Here is a 26,755-nt window from a genome sequence, read left to right as displayed (position 1 = left end):
CAGAGGAAGAGCAGGCTCGGGACTTAGAGGTGCTCAGGATAAAGGTACTGAGTGCGACCCCCAGTTGGGGAGGGCCAGTACCTAGTGGCCATCAGGGATCTCAGGAGAGAGGTATAGATGTCGTGGGGTGTTGGAGTTGGGGAAAGGCGTCGAAATTAACCGAGGAACAAAATGAGTAAGCTGGATTCTTCAGGAATGAAGGTCGGGGGATAGGAGGAGGGTTTAGGAAGGGAGATGGGATGCTAGAGTCTGGCAAGAGCTGTCCAAACTGGAACCTTCCTGTGGTTCTCCCGAGTGTCCCACAGTGGGGCTTTCTGACTGGTCTGACTAGTGCCTGTCCTAAGCTGTTGACCCTCCTTCCTGCGAACATGGGTTTGCTTTTCCTGTGCACCTCAAGTTTCTCATATTTCTGAGTCGGTTGTTTCCACAGGGCTCTGCAATTCAGGCCAAACTCCAGTATCTTCGAATTCTGAATGAACTTCCGACGTTCACGGGCGTTTTGTTCAACACTGTGGGCCTGGTCAGTGAGGGCAGCGAGGGGGAGGGAACCCTTCGGGGGCGCTTGTCCTTGGCTGGGGGGACAGGAGAGACTCCATTAGATCTTTCAGGTGGCATGCTCTGTCCTCTTCCTCCTTCTTCTCCCTCTTCCCTCTCGTGGTGCTCTGGTCCCGCCTCTGGTAAAATGGTGAAAGTAGGAGGCAAAAAAATAAAATAAAAAATTTCAGGAATTCCCCGGCGGTCCAGTGACTAGGACTCCACGCTGTTACTGCCCAGGGCCTGGGTTCGATCCCTGGTTGGGGAATTAAGGTCCCGCAAGCCTCGCGATGCGGACAAAAAGAAAAGATAAAATGTGAAGTAGGAGGCTATATTTGTTAACAGTATCCCTCTAGGCTCTTTTGTGCCCCCTTTTCTCAATTTCAGAGGTTAGCAAACTTGTTTTATAAAGGGCCAGATAAGTGAATAGTTTAGGCCTGGCCGGCAGGCCATGAAGGTCCCTGTCGCAACTACTCAGCCCTGCCTTTGCAGCATGAAAGCAGCCGTCGACAACGCAGAGACACATGGGCCTGGCTGTGTTCCAGTATCTCTTTGTTTACGGGACACTGAAATGTGAATTTCATGTGATTTTCACATGTCACAAAATACGGTTCTTTTGAATTTTTTCCAAGCATTTAAAAATGTATAAAACCATTCTTAGTCCGTGAGCTGGACAAAAACTGGCAGAGGGCTGGATTTGGCCTGTGGGCCAGAGTTTGCCGACCCCTGCCCTGTTTCATTGCTCTTACCCATATTCCCTCAATCCCCTAGCCCAGACGTCCCCCCTCCCTGCCAGGGCCTTCACTATAGCAACGCTCCTCTCCAGCGGGGCACAAGTGGTCCCCCTAAGACTGTGCCCCAGGCTAGTTTACCCTAGTGAGCCTCGGTGAAAGGAAATTCAAATCATCTTGCTGACTGGATCCAGGTGCTTGTCACGCTCTGGGGAACACGCTGTCATGCTCGTGGGGCAACTGATGGAAAGCCGCTTACCGAAGCGTCTAGAGCAGATGGAATAGGTTCCTCGGGAATGATGCTAATGCCAGGGAATGGGCCGGCAGAGGGCTCAGGCTTGATGGCGTCAAGGAGCCTGTCACGACCACTTAAGGGAATCCAGTCCGTCAGGCACAGAGGTGGCCACTTACATACTGGGATTTGAGGATTACGGAAAGCCCAGTGCTGAAATTCTTATAGGTCATTGCTCTGGGGTAAGACTGCTGTAATGCCTATTAAAGGGCAAATACCTTCTTAGGGAGGGAGGTCCCCCTCCACTCCTCCAGTCATTAAGCGCCCAGTCAACCTTTGACACCTTGGGCAGAGTTACTTTGTCACTTCAGCTTTTAGCACCAGGTGAGAAGTGCAAGTTCAAGTGGCTGTTGGTGAAGGAGGGTAAAGACCAAACACAGGATGCCACCTGTTCAGACAGAGCACCAGGTGGGAGCCTTGAGTGGCCTGAGGCAACAAATGGAAAATCCCTGGGGCTTGGTAGGAAGAGGGTGCTTCCAAGGCGCCAAAATAAACCTCACCTATTTGACGATTTTGCTAGAACCAGCCCTGCTGCTGCCCTCTTCACTCTCCCTTCTGCTGAGGCTAATGTGTCCATTTGGACCGATGATCCGGGGCCCTGGCCTGAGAACAGGGGCATCCCAGACCATTTTCCCCTCGAGGTTGTCCTCTGGCCCTGGCACTGAGCTCCAGATGTTTCCAGACCTTCCAGCAGAACCGGTCCAACGCCTGTTTTCTGTTTCCTCCTCCCGCCTCCTCTCCTCACTTCCTCTGCCCTTCTTTCTTTGAATGCTGCCCACCACGCTGGGGCACCAGGATGAGAAGCAGTCGGCCACCACCCTCCTAGTGGGACCCCGTCACGGCATCAGCCATGTTATTGACCTCAAAACCAACCTCACCACTGTGCTGTCCGAGTTCAGCAAGATCAGCAAGATCCAGCTGTTCCGGGAGAACCAGGGCGTGGCCCGGGTGGAGACCAGCATCATGGATGCCAAGGTAAGCGCGGCTTCGAGGGGCTACTTCTTCCCAGGAACAGGCCTTGGGAACAGAGGAAGAAGTAAACTTGAGAAACGGAGTGTCAACCCATTAGGTGAGGTTCAGTGATTCTGAAGTGGTTCAGACCCTGGGCCTTTGGGGGCTCATCTTTCTTTCTGTTCTCAACCCTCTGGGACACTGTCTTGACCCCATATTAAGATCAGGCGGTGCTAGGGAAGGCTAGAAAGTGTCTGATCAACGTGTGACAGGTTTTCAGCAATGGGCAGGGGGATTGGGGAACTCGGAGCTACCTCCCAGGCCATTGCTTCCCAATCTTTCTCGTGTCACAGCACACAGAGAAAATTATATTCATGCAGGACACTGGGTTAAATGGACCAGCCCCGGGGACTCTGGCCACCCCAGGCCCCGCCTGGCTGCCCCTGAGGCTGAAGGGATATGTGCATGCCAGTTAGGGAGCTCTGCCGTAGGCGTGCACACTTGGATCCATGGATGAGAGGGTGTCTGAGTATGTGGACAGAACCAAGGGGGCCTGGGGAGACAGGGAGCAGGCAGAACCTCGTCCCCATTTCACCTCCCAGGGTCCAGCTCTTCTCGAATCTTAGAACCTTTCCCATAGATCAGCTCGTTCAGACTGGCAAGCAGCTGTCGCCTGTACAGAGTCTGACAGCCGTGGTCAGCCGCCTCCTCCATGGCTCTCCTGTTTCAACACCCAGTGACCAGTGTGGGTGGCGGAAGGCCGGCCTGCCAGCTGGCGGATGCTCTTAGAGGAGGTGCAAGTTTCCTTTCTTAAAGGATTTCCCGGGGGGAGATATTGTTAGCAGATTAACAGGTGGAACGTTTGCTCTTTCTAAAAGAGCAAATTATTTATTTGTGTCTTTGTGAAACCCAGGAAGCTTTAATATGTTGAGTTTTCCACCTGTGATTCACAGGCTTCCCATTGGTTTAGGAACCTGCCCGGAGCTGATATTTCATTGGCTTGTGGCCACTACCTCAACCAATGATTGCTGCCCTCCTCAGATGTTGCTGGGTAAAAAGCCAAACGGACAGGTAGGGAAGCGTGGGAGGAAAGACAAGACATGCAGGGGAGATATGGCTTCCTGAGAAATAAAAAGCGTTTAAAACTAGAAACACCTTTCCAACCAAGTCTCCTATGTTCTACGAGTGATTCTCAATGTTGGCTACGCAATAGAATTTCCTTGAGAGCTTTTAAAAAATACAGATGACTGGACCCTACTCCCAGAGATTGTGATTTAATTGGTCAGGGTACAGCCTGAGCGTCAGGATTTATTTCTTTTTCACTTCCCAGGTGATTCTGTAGTACAGCCAGGTTTGAGAACCACTGACCTCTGGGTCCAAAGCTCTGGGAGGAACCAGCCCAAGCAGGGTCAGTGGACGTTGCCTGAGTGAGGAACACTATTCTCATTTCTAGGAGTGATCTGGCCACAGTTGTGGGCATGAATGCTGCCCAGGAGGGGTCTCGCTCTTAGTGGGGAGACTCACAAAGGCACATGACCTGCCTTAATCACACCACATTGGAACATGTATGGAGTTCTGGAATCAGACAGACCAGGTTCAAATCCCAGCTCTACCACTTCCTAGCTGTGTGGCCTTGAAAAGGTGTCTTAACTTCTGTGAACCCTGATTTCCTCAACTGCAAAATGGAGTGCCTTCCTCCATAGGTTGTCGTTCAGGATTAAATGAGAAAATGTAGGTAAAACGTCTTAGGACACTGCCTGACACAGAGTAAGTAGTCAACAAACGAGACCTGTTATTTTTCCGAAGCAAAACAGCAATGAGGAGAAGTTCATATGAAGTAAAATTTTGTAGGTAAGTGTGGTGTGGAACATGGAACAAAAGAAGAGGAAGGGGTTAACCAGAACTGGCTTCCCACAAGAGGGTATTTGAAGCTGGATCTTGAAGTGATAGGCATGGATTAGCAGGGAGAAGTGGGATGTGTTCACAGGAAGAGAGTAAGCACAGAAATAAGTAAGCCATATGTGCAGGTCGATAAGCATAGTTGCTTGACTGGAGAGGAGAATAACGAGAAAAGAGATTGGAGAGAGATTGGCAGTGGGCAGAAGAAGCTGGTGAAAAGCTTCGAAGGCCAGTCTGAGGAATTGAGAATCCTAGTGGGAATCCACTGTAGGCCCTTGAAGAGAGGAGTGACAGGATGGAAGCTGACTGGGACCAATGTACCAGATGGTTGTCTGCAAGGCTAGTGCCAAGCCAGGGAGGCGGGGAGGGGATCGTAGTGCTAGTGCAGGTGTGAAGTGACAAGGGCAGGGCCTGAGCTGGAGGAATAGCAGTGGTAATGGAAAAGAAAGAGTGAGGATGAAACGTAGAATCACTAAGAGTGCACGCGTATCCCCTTACACATTCCTGTCTTGCACACACAAAGCATAAGTCATACGTAACCCTTACTGCCTGCTGCCTATATTCTGAGTGCACTGAACGACAGTGCTGCGCACGCAGCACACGGACGGTCCAAATCGTGGGTGGGTGAAGAGGTGAGAGCCTACGTCGCAGGATAAACAGGACATCGTGTTGGTGCATGGAGGGGGCTACGAGAAGGTTGCACTTTGCTGAGTGAGTGCTGTGGAGGCAAGAACTCAAAGGTACCGGTCCCCTGGGACTCAAGGACCGTCATCTTGTACACTTATTCCTCCAGACCCCTGGATTCCGATTTTGTTTCCCTGTTTTCAGGGATGCTAGCATGAGGTAAGGCTACCCCAAAGCCAGTCCCCTCCCTAGCTGGCATCCCAAAGTGCTGGCTGTGTTTGAGCTCCCAGGGCACCCCAGGAAGGAGATGGGGCTAGAGCATGTCAAATTAATGCCTGCTATACCTTCTCAGGGCTGGCCATGCCTCCAACTCCATTCTCCTTTTCTCCTTTTCCATTTGAAGATGGCCTGGGCATATTTAGTTACAGTTTTCACTCAGCTTACTTGCTCTTAGTGGGGCAAACGTGAGGTAGTATGCAAATATCTTTCTTCAGGAGACAGCACAGTCTGGGAATGAGACAGCTCTGGGCCACTACCATACCCCATTACCACAGGAGCCCGTAAGGGGGGAAAGTAAACCATCAAAGGAAAGTCCCAAGGGATCTCTTGCGGTCCAGTGTGTCTCCTCTTCTCGTGTTTGAGCCTCATTGCTCTCGTGCTTTCTGTCGGGACAAGCATTACATTAGACGTCATGATCATTAAAATTCTATTTAAAATAAAATGTTGTTTCTGAAGGTTTCTAAGAAAACCTATCCAGTCTCTTTGCTTGCCTGCCTTTGATTTGATTTTTACCCCTGCTGGCAAAAATTGCTTCTGTGTCCCTTTTGCCAGCTGCATTTGGCCGGTGCTGGGACCCAGTGGGCTGTGGGTGGATGCAGACAAGAGGCTGCTGATGTGCTGTGCTGAACCAGTTCGGGCTGTGTTCGGCCCTCTCTGGGCACAAGGTTTTGCCTTCATGCTGTTTTATTACCGACATTGGGCTGTATTGGGGGTAAGAGAGAAGAGGGGAAATTGAAGGCAGACAGTTAAGTCCATCAGCCAGTTAGGCACTCAGCCTCCGATCTGTCCATCGGCCAGCAGACCAGCCAGCCAGGCGGCTAACCAGTCAGGATGTCAGGCTGGGAGGCATTGTGCCTGTCCTGCAGACAGCTCGTCAGCAAGGACATCAGCGAGTCAGGCTACTCTGCAGCCAGCTAGTCTATCAGTCTCTCCATCAGTCAGCCAGCCAGTCAGCCTGTGCTTTGGTCCAGTGGTCTCTCATTCTGTTTGTCAGCCAATGCCATTTCCTCAAAGAAGCTCCCTCCAGCTTCTGAAACCAAAGTAATCACACATGCACACATTCACACCCACCCATCCACCCATCCCCCAGTCCAGGGTATTCTGTGTTCTGGTAGGTCTCTCTACTTTTCCTTCATAGTGCTTATCATACCTTGCAATCATATTCCTCTGTGTGATTATTTCATTTATGTCTTTTTTTTTTTTTTTTTTTTTTGGCCACACCACGAGGCTTGTGGGATCTCAGTTCTCCGACCAGGGATTGAACCCAGGCCACCACAGTGAAAGCGCTGAGTCCTAACCACTGGACCGCCAGGAAATTCCCTTCATTTATGTCTTATTTCCTGATGGTTCATAAACTCCACGAGGGCAGGACCTGCGTTGGCCCCATTCTGGGATGCACAGCTGCACATCCCAACGGGTCGCGTGGTCCATGAGCCATCTAGCCAGTGCGTAGCAGCTTGCTGGGTGGACAGAGTGGGGCATGGGAGCATTTCAGTCAGAGGGAACAACATAGGTTAAGGTATGAATGGGTAAAACGACAAGGCCTCTCTAGCACCCTGTAAATGAGGTGGTGTTGCTGGAGCATACGGTGAGGGACGGTGGCGGGAGGAGGGCAGAGTTAGTGGGAGATATGCTTGGAGCTATAGGTTGGGTCACAAGAGGCTTTGTGTGATGTTGGAAGGCAGTGGGTTTTAGGTGATGTGCTATTAAAGATTTTAAGTGAGAGTTGTGTTTTAGGAAGACACTCAGGCAGCAATATGGAGGTGAAGTGGGTAGAGCCTAGAAGCAGAGAGGCCGATCAGGAGGCTACTGAAGGTCTTGAGGTTAGTGTGTCCCCACCTTTTCCATATCATGAAAATGCCACAATTTGTACGACCCACTGGAATAAACAGATGAGGCACCTTGTGGCCAGAGGCAACAGGACCCAGAAGCCGAGGGGCTCAGGATCTCAGCACACTTGTGACCCATTCACATATACCTTGAGAAGTTTTGGCCTTGGAGGAAGATGTTGAGGGTCCGAAATAAAGCAGTGGCAGCAGTGACGGCCATGATGTCTGTGAACGCTCTGGAGGCCAGCTTAGCAGGTCTTGGGACCTCATAGTAATGGCGGTAGCAGCTATCCATACCCAAACCTCTGTCATTGGTGGTAGGGGGTGAGGCAGAAAGGAAGGGCATCTTATTCTCCCCCACCCCCATTCTATTCCCCTTCTGTCTCTACTTTGTTGTACCCAGAGTTGACCATTCTGTTGTGATTAAGAAGCATGCATTAACTGGAGGTACAGACATCCCCTCTGCCCCTTCCAAATGATGACCCAAAGGTAACGTCTCATCCCTGGTCCCTTTCTCACTGGAGAAAGGAGACATTGCTCTTCCGAGTATGGATGGTTCCTTTTTTTTCCTGATGGTATTGAATGAGTTCCATAGGAGCATCGCTAACTCATTGCCTGTGGGGCAGAATCCGAATGCCTTACCGTGGCGTGCTGTAGAATTGGATGAACAATAACTATTAAACAACTCAAGAGAGGATTCGATCCAGCACAAGATTGTACGATATAGACCCAGCACTGTACGAGCTCTGAGATAGGAAGAGTTCAAGGGGGAAATAGACTAGAGATGGTGACTTTGGGATCCCCAGCTCAAAAGTGAAAGTTGATGCCCTCGTGGAGAACTGAGGGCTGAGCACTGAGCCTGGGACATCGAGTGGGGAGGTTGCACAAGAAGAGAGAGACAGAGATGGAGGTGGTCAGAGATTATAGAACCAGAGCACAGTGTCACCTCACAGAAACAGAAGCCAAGAGAAGAATTTCCAGTGGACAAGGAGATCACTGTTGACAAATGAAACAAGCTGAGAGGTGTGAAAATGAATACAGACAATTGTATTTGACTGGAAAGAAGCTTTTCTCTTAGATCAGGTGGCAAACTATGGCCCATGAACCAAACCTGACCCGCCACTGCTTATTTCTGGAAACAGTTTTCTTAGAATACCGTCACATCCATTTGTTTAGCTTACAGATGATCTATGGCTTTTCTAACACTACAATAGCAGAGGTCTTGCAACACAGCCCGTGTGTCCCACAAGGCCTAAAATATTTACGATTTAGCCCTTTGCAGAAAAAGTTTGCCAACCCATGGTCTATATGAACTGAAAATATTCAACTCAAGCTACATGTCAGGATCCTGAGAAATAGCAAAGAAAACTGGTACAACTTTAGCTAAAAGCTGAGCTGGTTTGGATTCAGAATTGTTCCCAAGGTGATGATCCAGCCAAAGAAGGCTAGTCTAGTTGGTGACCAAGTTCCATCAAGTCTTCATTATGTCCCTTTTTACTGCCAGTACCCTAGTGGGGGCCCTAATCACCCCTCACCTCACTCCTCACCCCTCACTAGTCAGAGAAGAGACTCATTCCCTGCTCTTAATTCTTTTAGCTCTTAATGCCTGGTCCGGGAACCCTCAAAAGACGAGATGCGCCACGACCCCATGGCTCCCTCTTCAGCCAGTCTTCAGTGGTCTTTATCTGGAGGCCACTGCCCTATGGCAGGGAGAATACTCTCATGGCTGACTTCAGTCTGACCCAGATTTATTTTCAAACCATAAAATTACAATGCAGATATTGGGAAGGTTTCTTAAAAAGGTACTGATTTTTTGGGTATATCGTTGCCAGGTCTCTGAAGCAATCAACTAGCTAACGCCAAGATTAATTTGACTGATTTACGGTCAGGAACAGAAGTCAACAGGGTATGCTAGTATTTTCCAACGTGGGTTAAACAAGACAAAACAGAAAAAGCAACCCTACTACCATGAGATGTTCTATGAAAATAGATTTTTCCATCAAATAATTGGAAAAAGTTGGAATACTAAAGCCCTCTGGAAGTTTCACAGTGCACGTTAATATATTAAAGGATCTGAGAATTCCCATAAGTATAACTATCTGCATAGCTTTGTTTAACTCAGCATTTCACCACGTATTTGACCAAGGAACTCTTTTAAGGAGCACCAGTTAACATCGTGAGAGCACTTTGGGAAACAGAGGAAAACGGGGGGGAGAGCATGAAGGTCTGAGCAGGACTGCAGACCATAAAGACTTTGTGGCCCAGAAGACACAGTGAGAACCAGGTTGCACAGAGTGTCCATGTCCGGGGGGCTGTTCTGGGTACCATAACGGGTTATAGCGATGAGCAAGAGATAGCTTGTGCACTTGAGGAACTTCCTGTCAAGGATGTTCCCCAACCTAGCCTAGACTCCCTGGTTCAGCCCTGCTCTCCCGGCAGGACTGCACATCTGCTGAGCCCCAGAAAACCCAAACAGCCACACAGCAGTCATGTGATGTTATATTTTAGTCTTTTTCAGTAAAAGTGGTTCATTAAATGTGTAATTAAAGGTTGATTTAGTTTTGATACCTGGGTAAGAATTTACTATAAATGAATTCTCAAATCAGAAGAAATTATTTGTCAGGCTATGTGCCTTAATTTGGGGTTCAGAAAGTATGTTCTCATAACTATGCAAGTCATCTTGCCTTTGCTGTTGTTCTGTTGGACACGCACCTGCTCCGCTCCTTCCTGTGTCTTCACATTTCCTCCCATGTCTCCCCCAGCCTCTGGTGCTGTTGATGGAGTGGCCCGAAGCCACCAACTTTGCCTGCCTGATTGCGGGGTACTGCCGCCTCCTGCTGGATTCCAGGAAGATGGTCTTCTCCAGGCCTGCTAGCCAGCCTCTCCCACCTCCAATGATCAAGGCAGGTAGGGCTGAGTCTCGGTTTTCAGTGTAACAGAGGCCCTTTGGACCCTGGAGACATGGAATGCTCACCCCATTCTGCCAGCGCCTGGTTTACCAGGAGCCCATGCTGTACCACTGCGTCCTACGTGGCACAAGACAGTGGAAAAGACAGCTGGCCTTCAGATGGGCCTGTCCCACAAAGGATGCCTGTGACAATACCTTGTGTCTTAGTTGATCAAGGAACGTAAGATAAAAATAGCAAACGAGCAATACGTAGAGCCAATTCGAGAATTGCATTGGATCTAAGGCAAAGCTTTAGAGCTACAGTGATCTAAGAGAGATGCACGGGTGTTCTGGCTTAGTTGAAAGTGGAGGTGGAAACTGAAGCTAAAACCTTTCTTTGTCCATCAGAGTCGGCATTGACAGAGCTGCCTGAAGTAAGAGGCCATGGAAGGCTGGGATAGGAAAGGCTGTGCAGGCCCAGAATGCAATCCAGCAGGAGGCTTGGAGATAGGAGGGGACGATCACTGAGAACAAACAGGGTCAAGTGCTGCCCCCAAACAGAAGGCTTCCCAGTTAGGCAACTCAGTACAGCCACCCCTCAGGGCTGTCCTGGTGATGACACAAACAGGGGCCTCAGGACAAATCGGCCCAGTCCAGATGCTGCTGCCCCGAACCAGAGTAGGAGGAGAAGGGGGAGACCCAAAGAACAGGTACTCTACGTATTAGACCCGAGGCTTTCCCCATCCCTGCACCCAAACATCACGGGTGGAAGCTGAGACTGACCACCCAGGAGTCACCCTCCTCACGTGCTGATGGCTCCATCCACTTGCCTTGCTGCTTGACTCTTTCTTCTCTCTTCAAAGCTGTCTTGGTTTACGGCGTGGTCCCATGTGATCTAGAGCGAGGAGTTTGAGAGTAGAAACACTCCTTTTTTTTTTTTGGTGGTGGGGGGCCATGCTGCACAGCTTGCAAGATCTTAGTTCCCCGACCAGGGATTGAACCTGCAGGGCCCCCTGCAGTGGAAGCGCGGAGTCCTAACCACTGGACCGCCAGGGAAGCCCCTTGAAACACACTCCTGATGGATGACCAGCACCCCGTGGGCCGTGTACCTACACCCACCCTCTCACCTCATGATCTCTTCATCACGAACGTCGTGACAGGCCCACGTTTACATCTCGTCACGTCCACAGGAATTAGAAGGCAATCCACCACAGATGTGGGAAAGGATAGGTGGCCTCAAAGCATATGAAGGAGGCTTCACATAGAGAAGCAAAGGAACTGACTTAGAATAGAAGGAGCCCAGGGGCTGAGCTGCCACACGCCTCCAGGTGAATAGCTCTGAAGCGGTGGCCATCCGTACTATCAAATCTCAGATGGCCAAAGGAAAGCAAGGCCGGCATTAGCTTTGTCAGTGTCCCCTGTGGTCTTCCTCTCTGTCATCACACCCAATGATACCTCTTACTGAGCAGGATAGAGAGGGAGAAAGGGAAAAGGGAAGCTGTTCCAAAGGCAAATCGATTTCTCTTGGAGGTGTTGCAGCCTGGAAAGGAGGCTTCTAGAAATGCCGGGCATGGCTTTAGAGCCCCTCCCTGATTCCTGAGAGCCTCCTTGGGCCTGCAGAGTGACGGGGGCTCAGGCCGCCTCTAGCACAAGGCCTCTCTGTCCATACAGGAGCCACATGGACCACGGTGGTGTCCCTGCTGTTTGCAGTGCTTCACTTCCCCAAGGCCCTGAGTCCACGCTTGGGGCCCAGATGTGTGGCATTTGGGACTGTTAGATGCTGGGTTCAACAGCAGCCACCCAGTGCTCTTGGCCAGTGGGACAGGGTGAGCCTCACAGCTCCGCTTGTCGGGGGCTGGTACGCACATCTTATCCCATGGCCCCAAGGACGGGCAAGGGGGACAGCAAGCGGCACCACTGAGGAGACCTCTGCCCAGGTTACAGTGAGGGGCCATCAGTCCCTGGTACAAAGTTGAGATGGGTTTCCTCCATTGGCCCGCACTTTCATATCAGAACAGAAGCCCCAGTGCTACCTGTTGTTTAGCAAAAGCCTATGGGAAACAGGAATCTTGCCAACCTCAGCGGGGCTTTTCCCTCGGGGGCCAAAACTCCAGCCTACTCAGGGCCTGGTCTCTCTGGCCGGCCCTCTACTCTCGTTCCTCTGCAGCCGCTGGCTGCCAGCTAGCCAACTCAATGCTCAGCCAGCTGAGCCAAAAGGATGCTGTTAAACCCACAAGTGGAAAAGGGAAAGCATCACCTCTCCTTTGAGACCGAGAAAACAAAAGGAAAATGGGGAAGTGGGATGGAAGGGATTACCTCTTAGGCTTTATCAGTAGTTTCTCCACAGTAGGTATTTCATTTATTCACCCAACAACTATTTCTCGAGTATTCATTATGTGCCAGGCCTTGCGGATAGAGCCATGAGTAACAGACGTGGTCCTTGCCCTCACTGAGCTTACAGTCTAGTGGGGGAATACGGACAGATGATTAAAGGGATAATGTCAATGCAGTAAGTACATTTGCATTTATTTAGGGGAAGTTCAGCTGACACAACAAAACAACACCTGGGCTTGAGAAAGGCTCAGACAAATACCAGTTCTCCAGCTGTACCGCTGGTGGGAAATTCAGAGGCAGCTACCATCTCTCCAGCCTTGAATTCGCTTGTGTCCTGGGGAAATCCAAGAAAATAAGGCTTTGGGGGCCCCAACTGGGATCACAGTTGGAGGAACTCACTCTACATTTTCTCCCATGGTTAGAAAACTGTTTGGTCTAGTGAATTGAATATTGGTTAAAGGCTACTACATAGCCCATGCGTGGCTTACTGATTTTCATGAAGTTAAAACTCCACAACATGCAGAGTGCTAAAGCTAGACTGAACATAACAGACTCTTTTTTTTTTAATGATGATTCAGAAAGAACATGAACGTATTCCAAGTCTTCTAGGTCATTATAACCAGTAATGATCATCGGACTATAGAATACAGCAAGGCCAAGTAATAGAAAGCTGGTTGGGTCAACATCGTGCTGTGTGTGTGCGTGTGCGTGTGTGTGTGTGTGATATATATTTGAGCATATATATATGCTGATCTACTTGGATCACCGTCCTGTTTCTTTGCAAGCATTTCTTTTAAGTCAGCCTGCCGAGTGGCTGAGTACAGAGCGATAGACTAGGGCATCCCTCTTGGGGAAAGCTGATGAGCAATTTACAGCAGATTCACAATCTGAGAGGCATGCTGTCCCAGCCATCAGCCTACCGCACCTGGCTTTACTGGCATTTCTAACCTTCTGTCCAGAGGAGATTTGGGCTTTTCCAGGCACATTTTCTCCTCCACACAGCCCCATGCTGCTTCTTGGATCTGCAAATCACAATACCGAGTGGCAGGCTGCGCATCACCTGGCCTTGATAACCTGATGTTGGGAGATGTTTCCGTCTTGCAGGGAGGGAAGCCACCTTTAGACTTCCAGATCTTGTCTGAGAGAAGACACCACCTGCTTATTGGACACGCCCATGGGAGCCACCTCTGATGGCAGCTTATTGCCAGGCTGGCTGTGCTGATTGTTCAGCTGTGTCACAGGGAGTTAGCACGGGTACATGGCGAGGACCCATGGACAGTGCCTGCGGGTAGAGACTTCCTGAACTGATAGTTTGTGCTCCTGGCTCAGTGCTCCCCTAGAGCACTTCTTACCTAAGGCACAGAGGTCATTACATACTACTCCCCCAGCTGACCCAGAGTTCCCTAGATACAGCCACTATGATCTAAATTGAACCCACTCAATGTGGTTACATTGACTGTATAGAGAGGCAACATGGCTTATGGAAAACAGCAGGGGTTGGGATCTGAAGTCAGAAAGACTTGGGTTCCAGTCCCTGCTCTGCCATGTCCCAGCTGTGTGATCATGAGGATAATAATAGTTCCTGCCTCATGAGGGATTGACAGGATCATGTGAGATAAACCCCATAAGGTCCTTTCAAGTACAGAGCACATTTTGCTCTTTTTATAATGATTGGGAGTTCATCATGTACCCAGGGCTGTGCTTTTTTTAAAAAAAATAAACAACTTTATTTAGACATAATTTCTAAGCCATAAAATTCACCCATTTAAAGTTCACAACTCAGTGTTTTTGAGTATATTTAATATATTCACAGGGTTGTACAATCCTTGCCACATTTTTTTTTTTTTTTTTTTTTTTTTTTTTTTTTTTTTGGTACGTGGACCTCTCACTGCTGTGGCCTCTCCCGTTGCGGAGCACAGGCTCCGGACGCGCGGGCCCAGCGGCCATGGCTCACGGGCCCAGCCGCTCCGCGGCATGTGGGATCCTCCCAGACTGGGGCACGAACCCTGTCCCCTGCATCGGCAGGCGGACTCTCAACCACTGCGCCACCAGGGAAGCCCCTTGCCACATTTAAAAAAAAATAAATTTGTTTATTTATTTGTTTGTTTGTTTATTTTTGGCTGTGTTGGGTCGCAGGCTTTCTCTAGTTGCGGCGACCGGGGGCTACTCTTCATTGCAGTGCGCAGGCTTCTCATTGTGGTGGCTTCTCTTGTTGCGGAGCATGGGCTCTAGGTGTGCGGGCTTCAGTAGTTGTGGCTCGCTGGCTCCAGAGCGCAGGCTCAGTAGCAACGGGCTTAGTTGCTCCGTGGCATGTGGGATCCCGGACCAGGTCTCGAACCCATGTCCCCTGCATTGGCAGGCAGATTCTCATCCACTGCGCCCCCAGGGAAGCCCCTTGCCACAATTTAGTTTTAGAATGTTTACACCCCTTCTAAAACAAACTCTGTACCCATTAGCACTCATTCCCATTCCCCCACCCAGCCCTAAGCAACCACTAATTGACTTTTCTGTCTCTATAGCTTTGCCTATTCTGGACATTTTGTATAAATGGAATTATATAATATATGGTCTTTTTGTAGCTTGGTTTTTTTCACTTAGCATAATATTTTCAAGGGTCATCCATGTTGCAGCATGTATCAGTACTTCATTTCTTTTTGTTGACTAATAATATTCCTTTGTATGGATAGACCACATTTTGTTTATCCATTCGTCAACTGATGGACATTTGGGTTGTTTCCACCTTTTGGCTGTTATGAATAATGATGTTATAAACATTGATGTACAAGTTTTTGTAGGGACACATTTTTTCATTCCTACTGGGTATTTATATCTAGGAGTAAGATTGCTGTTCTATGTTTAATTTTGAGAAACTGCAAACTGTTTTCCAAAGTGACTGCATCATTTTACATTCCCATCAGAAATGTTGGAGGGTTACAATTTCAACATATCCTCGCCAACACATGTATTGTTCATCTTTTTTATTATATCCATTGTAGCGGATGTGAAGTGGTATCTCACTGTAGTTTTGATTTGCATTTCCATAATAATTAGTGATGTTGAGCATCTTTTCGTGTGCTTATCGGTCATTTGCATATCTTTTTTTGTGAAATATCTATTCAAATCCTTTGCTCATTTTTAAATTGGGCTATTTGACCATAAAAGAGAGTTTATTTCTGGACTCTCAGTTCTATTCCATATAACCTATAATGTCTAAGTCTTATGCCAGTACCACAGTTTTGATTACCATTGCTTCGTAGTTAAGTTTTTAAATTGGGACGTATGAGTCCTCCTGCTTTGTTCTTCTTTTTAAGATTGTTTTGGTTATTCTGGGTCTCTTGTGATTCCATGTGAAATTTTGAATTACCTTATCAGTTTCTACAAAGTCAGCTGGGATTCTGATAGGGACTGTGTTGAATCTATAGATCAATTTGGGAAGTATTGCCATCTTAGCTATATTAAGTCCTCCAGTCCATGAACATAGAGTCTTTCCATTTATTTAAATCTTCTTCAAATTTCTTTCACAAATGTTTTGTAGTTTCCAGTATACAAGTCTTGTACTTCTTTTATTAAATTTATACCTAAGTATTTTATTCTTTTTGATGCTATTATAAATAGAATTGTTTCCTAATTTTACAATTAGATTGTTTATTGCTAGTGCATAAAAATACAATTGATTTTTGTATATTAAGCTTTTATCCTGTATGTAACCTTGCTGAGATTATTAGTTCTAATAGCTTATTAGTGGATTCCTTGGGATTTTTCTTTATATAAGATCATGTCATCTACAAATAGAGATAGTTTTACTTCTTCCTTTCCAGTCTAGATGACTGTATTTCATTTTACTGTCTAATTGTCCTGGCTAGAAATCCAAGTATGGTGTTGAATAGAAGTGGTTAAAATGGAAATCCTGGACTTTTCCTTATTTTAGGGGGAAAGTTTTCAGTCTTTCACCATCAAGTATGATGTTAAGCTTTGTTTTTATTTATTTATTTGTTTGCTTATTTATTTATGGCTGTGTTGGGTCTTCGTTGCTGTGCACGGGCTTTCTCTAGTTGCGGTGAGCGGGGGCTACTCTTCATTGAGGTGCGCAGGCTTCTCATTGCGGTGGCTTCTCTTGTTGCGGAGCACGGTCTCTAGGCGTATGGGCTTCAGTAGTTGTGTCACACGGGTTCAGTAGTTGTGGCTTGCAGGCTCTAGAGCACAGGCTCAGTAGTTGTGGCACACGGGCTTAGTTGCTCTGCGCCATGTGGGATCTTCCCGGACAAGGGCTTGAACCCATGTCCCCTGCATTGGCAGGTGGATTCTTAACCACTGCACCACCAGGGAAGCCCAGCTTTGGTTTTTTATAGTTAACCTTTATCGTGTGGAGGAAGTTCCCTTTTATTTTGTCGAGTTTTATCATGAAAGGTGTTGGACTTTGTCAAGTGATTTTTCTGTGTCTATTGAGATGATCATGTGGCTTTTGTCCTCTGTTCTATTAACATAGTATATTATATTAATTGATTTTTGGATGTTAAATCAACCTTGCATTCCTACAGTAAATCCCACTTGGTCATGGTGTATAATTCTTGGTATATGTTTCTGGATTCAGATTGCTAGTATTTTGTTGAGATCTATATTTTGTATCTAAATTCATAAGAAATATTGGTCTGTAGTTTTCTTGTGATGTCTTTGTCTGGTTATGGTAGCAAGGTAATATTGGCATCACAAAATGAGTTGAGAAGTATCCCTTCCTTTTCTATTTCTTGGAAGGGTTTTTGAAAATTTACTATAAATGCTTCTTTGAGCATTTGACAAAATTCACCAGTGAAGCCATTTGGGCCTGGACTGACAGACTGACTGACTGACTGGCTGACTTGATTGATTGATTTGGGGAGAGTTAATTACTAATTCAGTTTATCTTCCTGTTATTGGCCTATTCAGACTTTCTGTCTTCTTAAGTCAGTTTTGGTAATTTGTATATTTCTAGGAATTTGTCCATTTTATCTCAGGTTATCTAATTTGTTGGCATAAGCTTATGCAAAATATTCACCTTATAAATGATTCCATACCTGTAGAGTCAGCAGTGATGTCCCTTCTTTCATTCCTGATTTTAGTAATTTGAATCTTCTCTTTTTTGCCTGGTCTGTACAGCTAAAGGTTTGTTATTATTACTGATCTTTTCAAAGAACCAACTATTAGTTTCATTTATTTTTCTCCATTTTTGTATCCTCTATACTTTATTATTTATTTCCTTCTGCTTGCTTTGTTTTAGGTTTAGTTTGTTTTTTTGTTTGCTTTGTTTTGTTTTGTTTTGTTTTGTTTTTGGCTGCGCTGTGTGGCTTGCAGGATCTTAGTTCCCTGACCAGGGACTGCACCTGAGCCACAGCACTGAGAGCGTCGAGTCCTAAGCACTGGACCACCAGGGAATTCCCATAGTTCGCTCTTCTTTTTCAAGTTTTGTAAGGTGGAAGGTCAGGTAATTGATGTGAAATCCTTCTTCTTTTTTAAATGTAGGTGTTTATAAATTTCCCTCTAAACCCTACATTAGTTAGATCTCATAAGTTTTCATATACTGTCTTCATTTTCATTCATGTCCAAGTATTTTCGAATTTCCTTTGATTCCTCTTTTGACCCATTGGTTATTTAGGAATGTTTTATTTAATTTCCACGCATATATGAATTTCGCAAATTTCCTTCTGTTATTAATTTCTAATTTAATTCTGTTGTGCTCAAAAAACATACTTTATATGATTACATTCCTTTTAAATTCATTGAGGTCTATTTTATGACCTAACATATGGTCTGTCCTGGAGAATGTTTCAGGTGTACTTAAGCAGAATGTATATTCTGCTACTGTTAGGTGACATATTCTATAGATTTCTCTTTTTTTTTCTACATCTTTATTGGAGTATAATTGCTTTACAATGGTGTGTTAGTTTCTGCTTTATAACAAAGTGAATCAGTTATACATATACATATGTTCCCATATCTCTTCCCTCTTGCGTCTCCCTCCCTCCCACCCTCCCTATCCCACCCCTCTAGGTGGTCACAAAACACCTAGCTGATCTCCCTGTGCTATGCGGCCACTTCCCACTAGCTATATAATTTACATTTCGTAGTGTATATAGTTCCATGCCACTCTCTCACTTTGTCACAGCTTACCCTTCCCCCTCCCCATATCCTCAAGTCCATTCTCTAGTACGTCTGTGTCTTTATTCCCGTCTTGCCCCTAGGTTCTTCATGACATTTTTTTTCTTAAATTCCACAATATGTGTTAGCATACGGTATTTGTCTTTCTCTTTCTGACTTACTTCACTCTGTATGACAGACTCTAGGTCCATCCACCTCATTACAAATAGCTCAATTTCGTTTCTTTATATAGCTGAGTAATATTCCATTGTATATATGTGCCACATCTTCTTTATCCATTCATCCGATGATGGACACTTAGGTTGTTTCCATCTCCTGGCTATTGTAAGTAGAGCTGCAATGAACATTTTGGTACATGACTCTTTTTGAATTATGGTTTTCTCAGGCTATATGCCCAGTAGTGGGATTGCTGGGTCATATGGTAGTTCTATTTGTAGTTTTTTAAGGAACCTCCATACTGTTCTCCATAGTGGCTGTACCAATTCACATTCCCACCAGCACTGCAAGAGTGTTCCCTTTTCTCCACACCCTCTCCAGCATTTATTGTTTCTAGATTTTTTGATGATGGCCATTCTGACTGGTGTGAGATGATATCTCATTGTCGTTTTGATTTGCATTTCTCTAATGATTAATGATGTTGAGCATTCTTTCATGTGTTTGTTGGCAGTCTATATCTTCTTTGGAGAAATGTCTATTTAGGTCTTCTGCCCATTTTTGGATTCGGTTGTTTGTTTTTTTGTTATAGAGGTGCATGAGCTGCTTGTAAATTTTGGAGATTAATCCTTTGTCAATTGCTTCATTTGCAAATATTTTCTCCCATTCTGAGGGTTGTCTTTTGGTCTTGTTTATGGTTTCCTTTGCTGTGCAAAAGCTTTGAACTTTCATTAAGTCCCATTTGTTTACTTTTGTTTTTATTTCCATTTCTCTAGGAGGTGGGTCAAAAAGGATCTTGCTGTAATTTATGTCATAGAGTGTTCTGCCTGTGTTTTCCTCTAAGAGTTTTATAGTGTCTGGCCTTATATTTAGGTCTTTAATCCATTTTGAGCTTATTTTTGTGTATGGTGTTAGGGAGTGATCTAATCTCATACTTTTACATGTACCTGTCCAGTTTTCCCAGCACCACTTATTGAAGAGGCTGTCCTTTCTCCACTGTACATTCCTGCCTCCTTTATCAAAGATAAGGTGACCATATGTGCGTGGGTTTATCTCTGGGCTTTCTATCCTGTTCCACTGATCTATCTTTCTGTTTTTGTGCCAGTACCATACTGTCTTGATTACTGTAGCTTTGTAGTATAGTCTGAAGTCAGGGAGTCTGATTCCTCCAGCTCCGTTTTTCATTTTCAAGATTACTTTGGCTATTCGGGGTCTTTTGTGTTTCCATACAAATTGTGAAATTTTTTGTTCTAGTTCTGTGAAAAATGCCAGTGGTAGCTTGATAGGGATTTCATTGAATCGTAGATTGCTTTGGGTAGTAGAGTCATTTTCACAATGTTGATTCTTCCAATCTAAGAACATGGTATATCTCTCCATCTATTTGTATCATCCTTCATTTCTTTCATCAGTGTTTTATAATTTTCTGCATACAGGTCTTTTGTCTCCTTAGGTAGGTTTATTCCTAGATATTTTATTCTTTTTGTTGCAGTGGTAAATGGGAGTGTTTTCTTGATTTCACTTTCAGGTTTTTCATCATTAGTGTATAGGAATGCCAGAGATTTCTGTGCATTAATTTTGTATCCTGCTACTTTACCGAATTCATTGATTAGCTCTAGTAGTTTTCTGGTAGCTTCCTTAGGATTCTTTATGTATAGTATCATGTCATCTGCAAACAGTGACAGCTTTACTTCTTCTTTTCCGATCTGGATTCCTTTTATTTCCTTTTCTTCTATGATTGCTATGGCTAAAACTTCCAAAACTATGTTGAATAACAGTGGTGAGAGTGGGCAACCTTGTCTTGTTCCTGATTTTAGTGGAAATGCTTTCAGTTTTTCACCATTGAGGACGATGTTGGCTGTGGGTTTGTCATATATGGCCTTTATTATGTTGAGGAAAGTTCCCTCTATGCCTACTTTCTGGAGGGTTTTTATCATAAATGGGTGTTGAATTTTGTTGAAAGCTTTCTCTGCATCTATTGAGATGACCATATGGTTTTTCTCCTTCAATTTGTTAATATGGTGTATCACCTTGATTGATTTGCGTATATTGAAGAATCCTTGCATTCCTGGAATAAACCCCACTTGATCATGGTGTATGATCCGTTTAATGTGCTGTTGGATTCTGTTTGCTAGTATTTTGTTGAGGTTTTTTGCATCTATGTTCATCAGTGATATTGGCCTGTAGTTTTCTTTCTTTGTGACATCCTTGTCTGGTTTTGGTATCAGGGTGATGGTGGCCGCGTAGAATGAGTTTGGGAGTGTTCCTCCCTCTGCTATATTTTGGAAGAGTTTGAGAAGGATAGGTGTTAGCTCTTCTCTAAATGTTTGATAGAATTTGCCTGTGAAGCCATGTGGTCCTGGGCTTTTGTTTGTTGGAAGATTTTTATTCAGTTTCAATTTCAGTGCTTGTGATTGGTCTGATCATATTTTCTATTTCTTCCTGATTCAGTCTTGGTAGGTTGTGTATTTCTAAGAATTTGTCCATTTCTTCCAGGTTGTCCATTTTATTGGCATAGAGTTGCTTGTAGTAATCTCTCACGATCTTTTGTATTTCTGCAGTGTCAGTTGTTACTTCTCCTTTTTCATTTCTCATTCTATTGATTTGAGTCTTCTCCCTTTTTTTCTTGATGAGTCTGGCTAATGGTTTATCTATTTTGTTTACCTTCTCAAAGAACCAGCTTTTAGTTTTATTGACCTTTGCTATTGTTTCCTTTATTTCTTTTGCATTTATTTCTGATCTGATTTTTATGATTTCTTTCCTTCTGCTAACTTTGGGGGTTTTTTGTTCTTCTTTCTCTAATTGCTTTAGGTGCAAGGTTAGGTTGTTTATTCGAGATGTTTCCTGTTTCTTAAGATGGGATTGTATTGCTATAAACCTCCCTCTTAGAACTGCTTTTGCTGCATCCCATAGGTTTTGGGTCGTTGTGTCTCCATTGTCATTTGTTTCTAGGTGTTTTTTCATTTCCTCTTTGATTTCTTCAGTGATCACTTCGTTATTAAGTAGTGTATTGTTTAGCCTCCATGTGTTTGTATTTTTTACAGATCTTTTCATGTAATTGATATCTAGTCTCAGAGTGTTGTGGTCGGAAAAGATACTTGATACAATTTCAATTTTCTTAAATTTACCAAGGCTTGATTTGTGACCCAAGATATGATCTATCCTGGGGAATGTTCCATGAGCACTTGAGAAAAATGTGTATTCTGTTGTTTTTGGATGGAATGTCCTATAAATATCCATGAAGTCCATCTTGTTTAACGTATCAGTGAAAGCTTGTGTTTCCTTATTTATTTTCATTTTGAATGATATGTCCATTAGTGAAAGTGGGGTGTTAAAGTCCCCTACTATGAATGTGTTACTGTCGATTTCCCCTTTTATGGCTGTTAGTATTTGCCTTATGTATTGAGGTGCTCCTATGTTAGGTGCATAAATATTTACAATTGTTATATCTTCTTCTTGGATCGATCTTTTTATCATTATGTAGTGTCTTTCTTTGTCTCTTCTAGTAGCCTTTATTTTAAAGTCTATTTTGTCTGATATGAGAATTGCTACTCTAGCTTTCTTTTGGTTTCCATTTGCATGGAATATCTTTTTCCATCCACTCACTTTTAGTCTGTGTGTGTCTCTAGGTCTGAAGTGGGTCTCTTGTAGACAGCATATATATGGGTCTTGTTTTTGTATCCATTCCGCCATTCTGTGTCTTTTGGTGGGAGCATTTAATCCATTTACATTTAAGGTAATTAATGTTCCTATTCCTATTTTCTTAATTGTTTTGGGTTTGTTATTGTAGGTCTTTTCCTTCTCTTGTGTTTTTTGCCTAGAGAAGATCCTTTAGCATTTGTTGTAAAGCTGGTTTGGTGGTGCTGAACTCTCTCAGCTTTTGCTTGTCTGTAAAGGTTTTAATTTCTCCATCAAATCTGAATGAGATCCTTGCTGGGTAGAGTAATCTTGGTTGTAGGTTTTTCTCCTTCATCACTTTAAATATGTCCTGCCAGTCCCTTCTGGTTTGCAGAGTTTCTGCTTAAAGATCAGCTGTTAACCTTATGGGGATTCCCTTGTGTGTTATTTGTTGTTTTTCCCTTGCTGCTTTTCATATGTTTTCTTTGTATTTAATTTTTGACAGTTTGATTAATATGTGTCTTGGTGTGTTTCTCCTTGGATTTATCCTGTATGGGACTCTCTGTGCTTTCTGGACTTAACTATTTCCTTTCCCATATTAGGGAAGTTTTCAACTATAATCTCTTCAAATATTTTCTCAGTCCCTTTCTTTTTCTCTTCTTCTTCTGGAACCCCTATAATTTGAATGTTGGTGCGTTTAATGTTGTTCCAAAGGTCTCTGAGACTGTCCTCAGTTCTTTTCATTCTTTTTTCTTTATTCTGCTCTGCAGTAGTTATTTCCACTATTTTATCTTCCAAGTCACTTATCTGTTCTTTTGCCTCAGTTATTCTGCTATTGATCCCTTCTAGAGTATTTTTAATTTCATTTATTGTGTTGTTCATCATTGCTTGTTTCATCTTTAGTTCTTCTAGGTCCTTGTTAAATGTTCTTGCATTTTCTCTATTCTATTTCCAAGATTTTGGATCATCTTTACTATCATTACTCTGAATTCTTTTTCAGGTAGACTGCCTATTTCCTCTTCATTTTTAGGTCTGGTGGGTTTTTATCTTTCTCCTTCATCTGCTATGTGTTTTTCTTACTTCTCATTTTGCTTATCTTACTGTGTTTGGGGTGTCCTTTTTGCAGGCTGCAGCTTCAAAGTTCCCGTTGTTTTTGGTGTCTGTCCCCAGTGGCTAAAGGTGGTTCAGTGATTTGTGTAGGCTTCCTGGTGGAGGGGACTAGTGTCTGTGTTCTGGTGGATGAGGCTGGATCTTGTCATCTGGTGGGCAGGTCCACGTCTGGTGGTGTGTTTTGGGGTGTCTGTGGACTTATTATGATTTTAGGCAGCCTCTCTGCTAATGGGTGGGGTTGTGTTCCTCTCTTGCTTGTTGTTTGGCATAGGGTGTCCAGCACTGTAGCTTGCTGGTCGTTGAGTGAAGCTGGGTGTTGATGTTGAGATGGAGATCTCTGGGAGATTTTCGCCATTTGATATTATGTGGAGCTGGGAGGTCTCTTGTGGACCAGTGTCCTGAAGTTGGCTCTCCCACTTCAGAGGCACAGCACTGACTCCTGGCTGCAGCACCAAGAGCCTTTCATCCACACGGCTCAGAATAAAAGGAGAAAAAGTAGAAAGAAAGAAAGAAAGAAAGAGGGCTTCCCTGGTGGCGCAGTGGTTGAGAGTCCGCCTGCCGATGCAGGGGACACGGGTTCATGCCCCGGTCCGGGAAGATCCCACATGGCGCGGAGTGGCTGGGCCTGTGAGCCATGGCCGCTGAGCCTGCACGTCTGGAGCCTGTACTCCACAACGGGAGAAGCCATAACAGTGACAGGCCCGTGTACTGCAAAAAAAAAAAAAAAGAAAAAAAGGAAGGAAGAAAGGGGATGAAAGAAAATAAAGTAAGGTAAAATAAAATAAAGTTATTAAAATAAAAAAATAATTATTAAGAAAAAAAATTTTTAATTAAAAAAAAAAACAGACGGATAGAACCCTAGGACAAATGATGAAAGCAAAGCTATACAGACAAAATCTCCCACAGAATCATACACATACACACTCACAAAAAGAGGAAAAGGGGAAAAAATAATAAATCTTGCTCTCAAAGTCCACCTCCTTAATTTGGGATGATTCGTTGTCTATTCATGTATTCCACAGATGCAGGGTACATCAAGTTGATTGTGGAGCTTTAATCCCCTGCTCCTGCGGCTGCTGGGAGAGGTTTCCCTTTCTCTTCTTCGTTCGCACAGCTCCTGGGGTTCAGCTTTGGATTTGGCCCCGCCTCTGCGTGTAGGTCGCCAGAGGGCGTCTGTTCTTCACTCAGACAGGATGGGGTTAAAGGAGCCGCTGATTCGGGGGCTCTGGCTCACTCAGGCCGCGGGGGGAGGGAGGGGCACGGAGTGCGGGGCGAGCCTGCGGCGGCAGAGGCCGGCATGACACTGCACCAGCCTGAGGCATGCCGTGCGTTCTCCCAGGGGAGTTGTCCCTGGATCCCGGCACCCTGGCAGTGGCGGGCTGCACAGGCTCCCCGGAAGGGGGGTGTGGAGAGTGACCTGTGCTCGCACACAGGCCCCTTGGTGACGGCAGCAGCAGCCTTAGCATCTCCCACCCGTCTCTGGGGTCCGCGCTGTTAGCCGCGGCTCGTGCCCGTCTCTGGAGCTCCTTTAAGCAGCGCTCTTAATACCCTCTCCTCGTGCACCAGGAAACAAAGAGGAAAGGAAAAGTCTCTTGCCTCTTCGGCAGGTCCAGACTTTTCCCCGGACTCCCTCCCGGCTAGCCATGGTGCACTAACCCCCTGCAGGCTGTGTTCACGCAACCAACCGCAGTCCTCTCCCTGGGATCCGACCTCCGAAGCCCGAGCCTCAGCTCCCAGCCCCAATCCGTCCCGGCGGGTGAGCAGACAAGCCCCTTGAGTTGGTGAGTGCCGGTCGGCACCTATCCTCTGTGCGGAAATCTGTCCGCTTTGCTCTCCACACCCATGTTGCTGCGCTCTCCTTGGTGGCTCCGAAGCTTCCCCCGCTCCGCCACCTGCAGTCTCCGCCCGCGAAGGGGCTTCCTAGTGTGTGGAAACCTTTCCTCCTTCACAGCTCCCTCCCACTGGTGCAGGTCCCGTCCCTATTCTTTTGTCTCTGTTTATTCTTTTTTCTTTTGCCCTACCCAGGTACGTGGGGGGTTTCTTGCCTTTTGGGAGGTCTGAGGTCTTCTGCCAGCGTTCAGTAGGTGTTCTGTAGGAGTTGTTCCACGTGTAGATGTATTTCTGATGTATCTGTGGGGAGGAAGGTGGTCTCCGCGTCTTACTCTTCTGCCATCTTCCCCCTTTCTCTATAGATTTCTGTTAGGTCCAGTTGGCTTATAGTGCTGTTCAGGTCCTCTATTTCCTTGTTGATCTTCTGCCTAGTTGTTCTATCCATTATTGAAAGTAGGGTATTGAAGTCTCCAACTATTGCAGTTGAGTTGTGTATTTCTCCTTTCAATTCAGTCAGGTTTTGCTTCATGTATTTCACGGCTCCATTGTTAAGTGACGGCACCATGCTTTTGTGATGACTGTAAGCACTAATAAAAAGCAACACTGACACATTGACCCTGTCCAGCTGGAATTTGAAGGGCATTTGAGACTTTTTTTCCCCAGCATCTTAAGAATCATGATGAACTATAGGGTAATGGTTAAAAAATATGGGCTTTGCATAAAAAGAAACGAAATTGAGTTATTTGTAGTGAGGTGGATGGACCTAGAGTCTGTCATACAGTAAAGTAAGTCAGAAAGAGGAAAACAAATACCGTATGCTAACACATATATATGGAATCTAAAAAAAAAACAAAAAAAGGTCATGAAGACCCTAAGGGCAGGACAGGAGTAAAGACACAGACCTACTAGAGAATGGACTTGAGTATATGGGGAGGGGGAGGGGTAAGCTGTGACAAAGTGAGAGAGTGGCATGGACATATATACACTACCAAACTTAAAATAGATAGCTAGTGGGAAGCGGCCGCATAGCACAGGGAGATCAGCTCGGTGCTTTGTGACCGCCTGGAGGGGTGGGATCTGGAGGGTGGGAGGGAGGGAAACGCAAGAGGGAAGAGATATGGGGACATATGTATATGTATAACTGATTCACTTTGTTATAAAGCAGAAACTAACACACCACTGTAAAGCAATTATACTCCAATAAAGATGTTTAAGAAAAAAAAGAAACATGGGCTTTGTAGACCCTCAAACCTGGGCTCAAATCCAGACTGCCAGGGCATTCCCTGGCGGTCCAGTGGTTACGACTCTGTGCTTTCACTGCCAAGGGCCCAGGTTCAATCCCTGGTCGGGAAAGTAAGACCCCACAAGCCACGTGGCACGGCCAAGAAATAAATAAAAAGAATCCATACTGCCATTCACAACTCATGTGACCTTGTGTGAGTCACAAAACGAATGGATCAGTTTCTTTGTCTGTAAAATGGGGATAATGATAGCACCTACCTCACTGGGTTGTTGTGAGGATTAAACAGGATCATGTTTATGACCTTAGCCTAAG

At 45.4% G+C, this 26,755-nt stretch overlaps 1 protein-coding gene across 1 annotated transcript in view; it reads left to right on the top strand.

Moving 5' to 3' along the window:
• Positions 1 to 26,755, top strand: part of FRMPD3 (FERM and PDZ domain containing 3) — a 47,896-nt gene that overhangs the window by 14,007 nt on the left and 7,134 nt on the right. Inside the window, exons 7-9 of the mRNA XM_060137643.1 lie at positions 431 to 520; positions 2,353 to 2,532; positions 9,902 to 10,046. Of these exons, the coding sequence (XP_059993626.1) occupies positions 431 to 520; positions 2,353 to 2,532; positions 9,902 to 10,046 (415 nt within the window). The remainder of the gene's footprint in view (positions 1 to 430; positions 521 to 2,352; positions 2,533 to 9,901; positions 10,047 to 26,755) is intronic.

Source organism: Lagenorhynchus albirostris, chromosome X (assembly GCF_949774975.1).
Source record: "Lagenorhynchus albirostris chromosome X, mLagAlb1.1, whole genome shotgun sequence".
NCBI classification, from domain to species: Eukaryota; Metazoa; Chordata; class Mammalia; order Artiodactyla; family Delphinidae; genus Lagenorhynchus; species Lagenorhynchus albirostris.
Note: the sequence above shows the minus strand (reverse complement) of the source record. Positions and strands in the feature narration are given on the sequence as shown.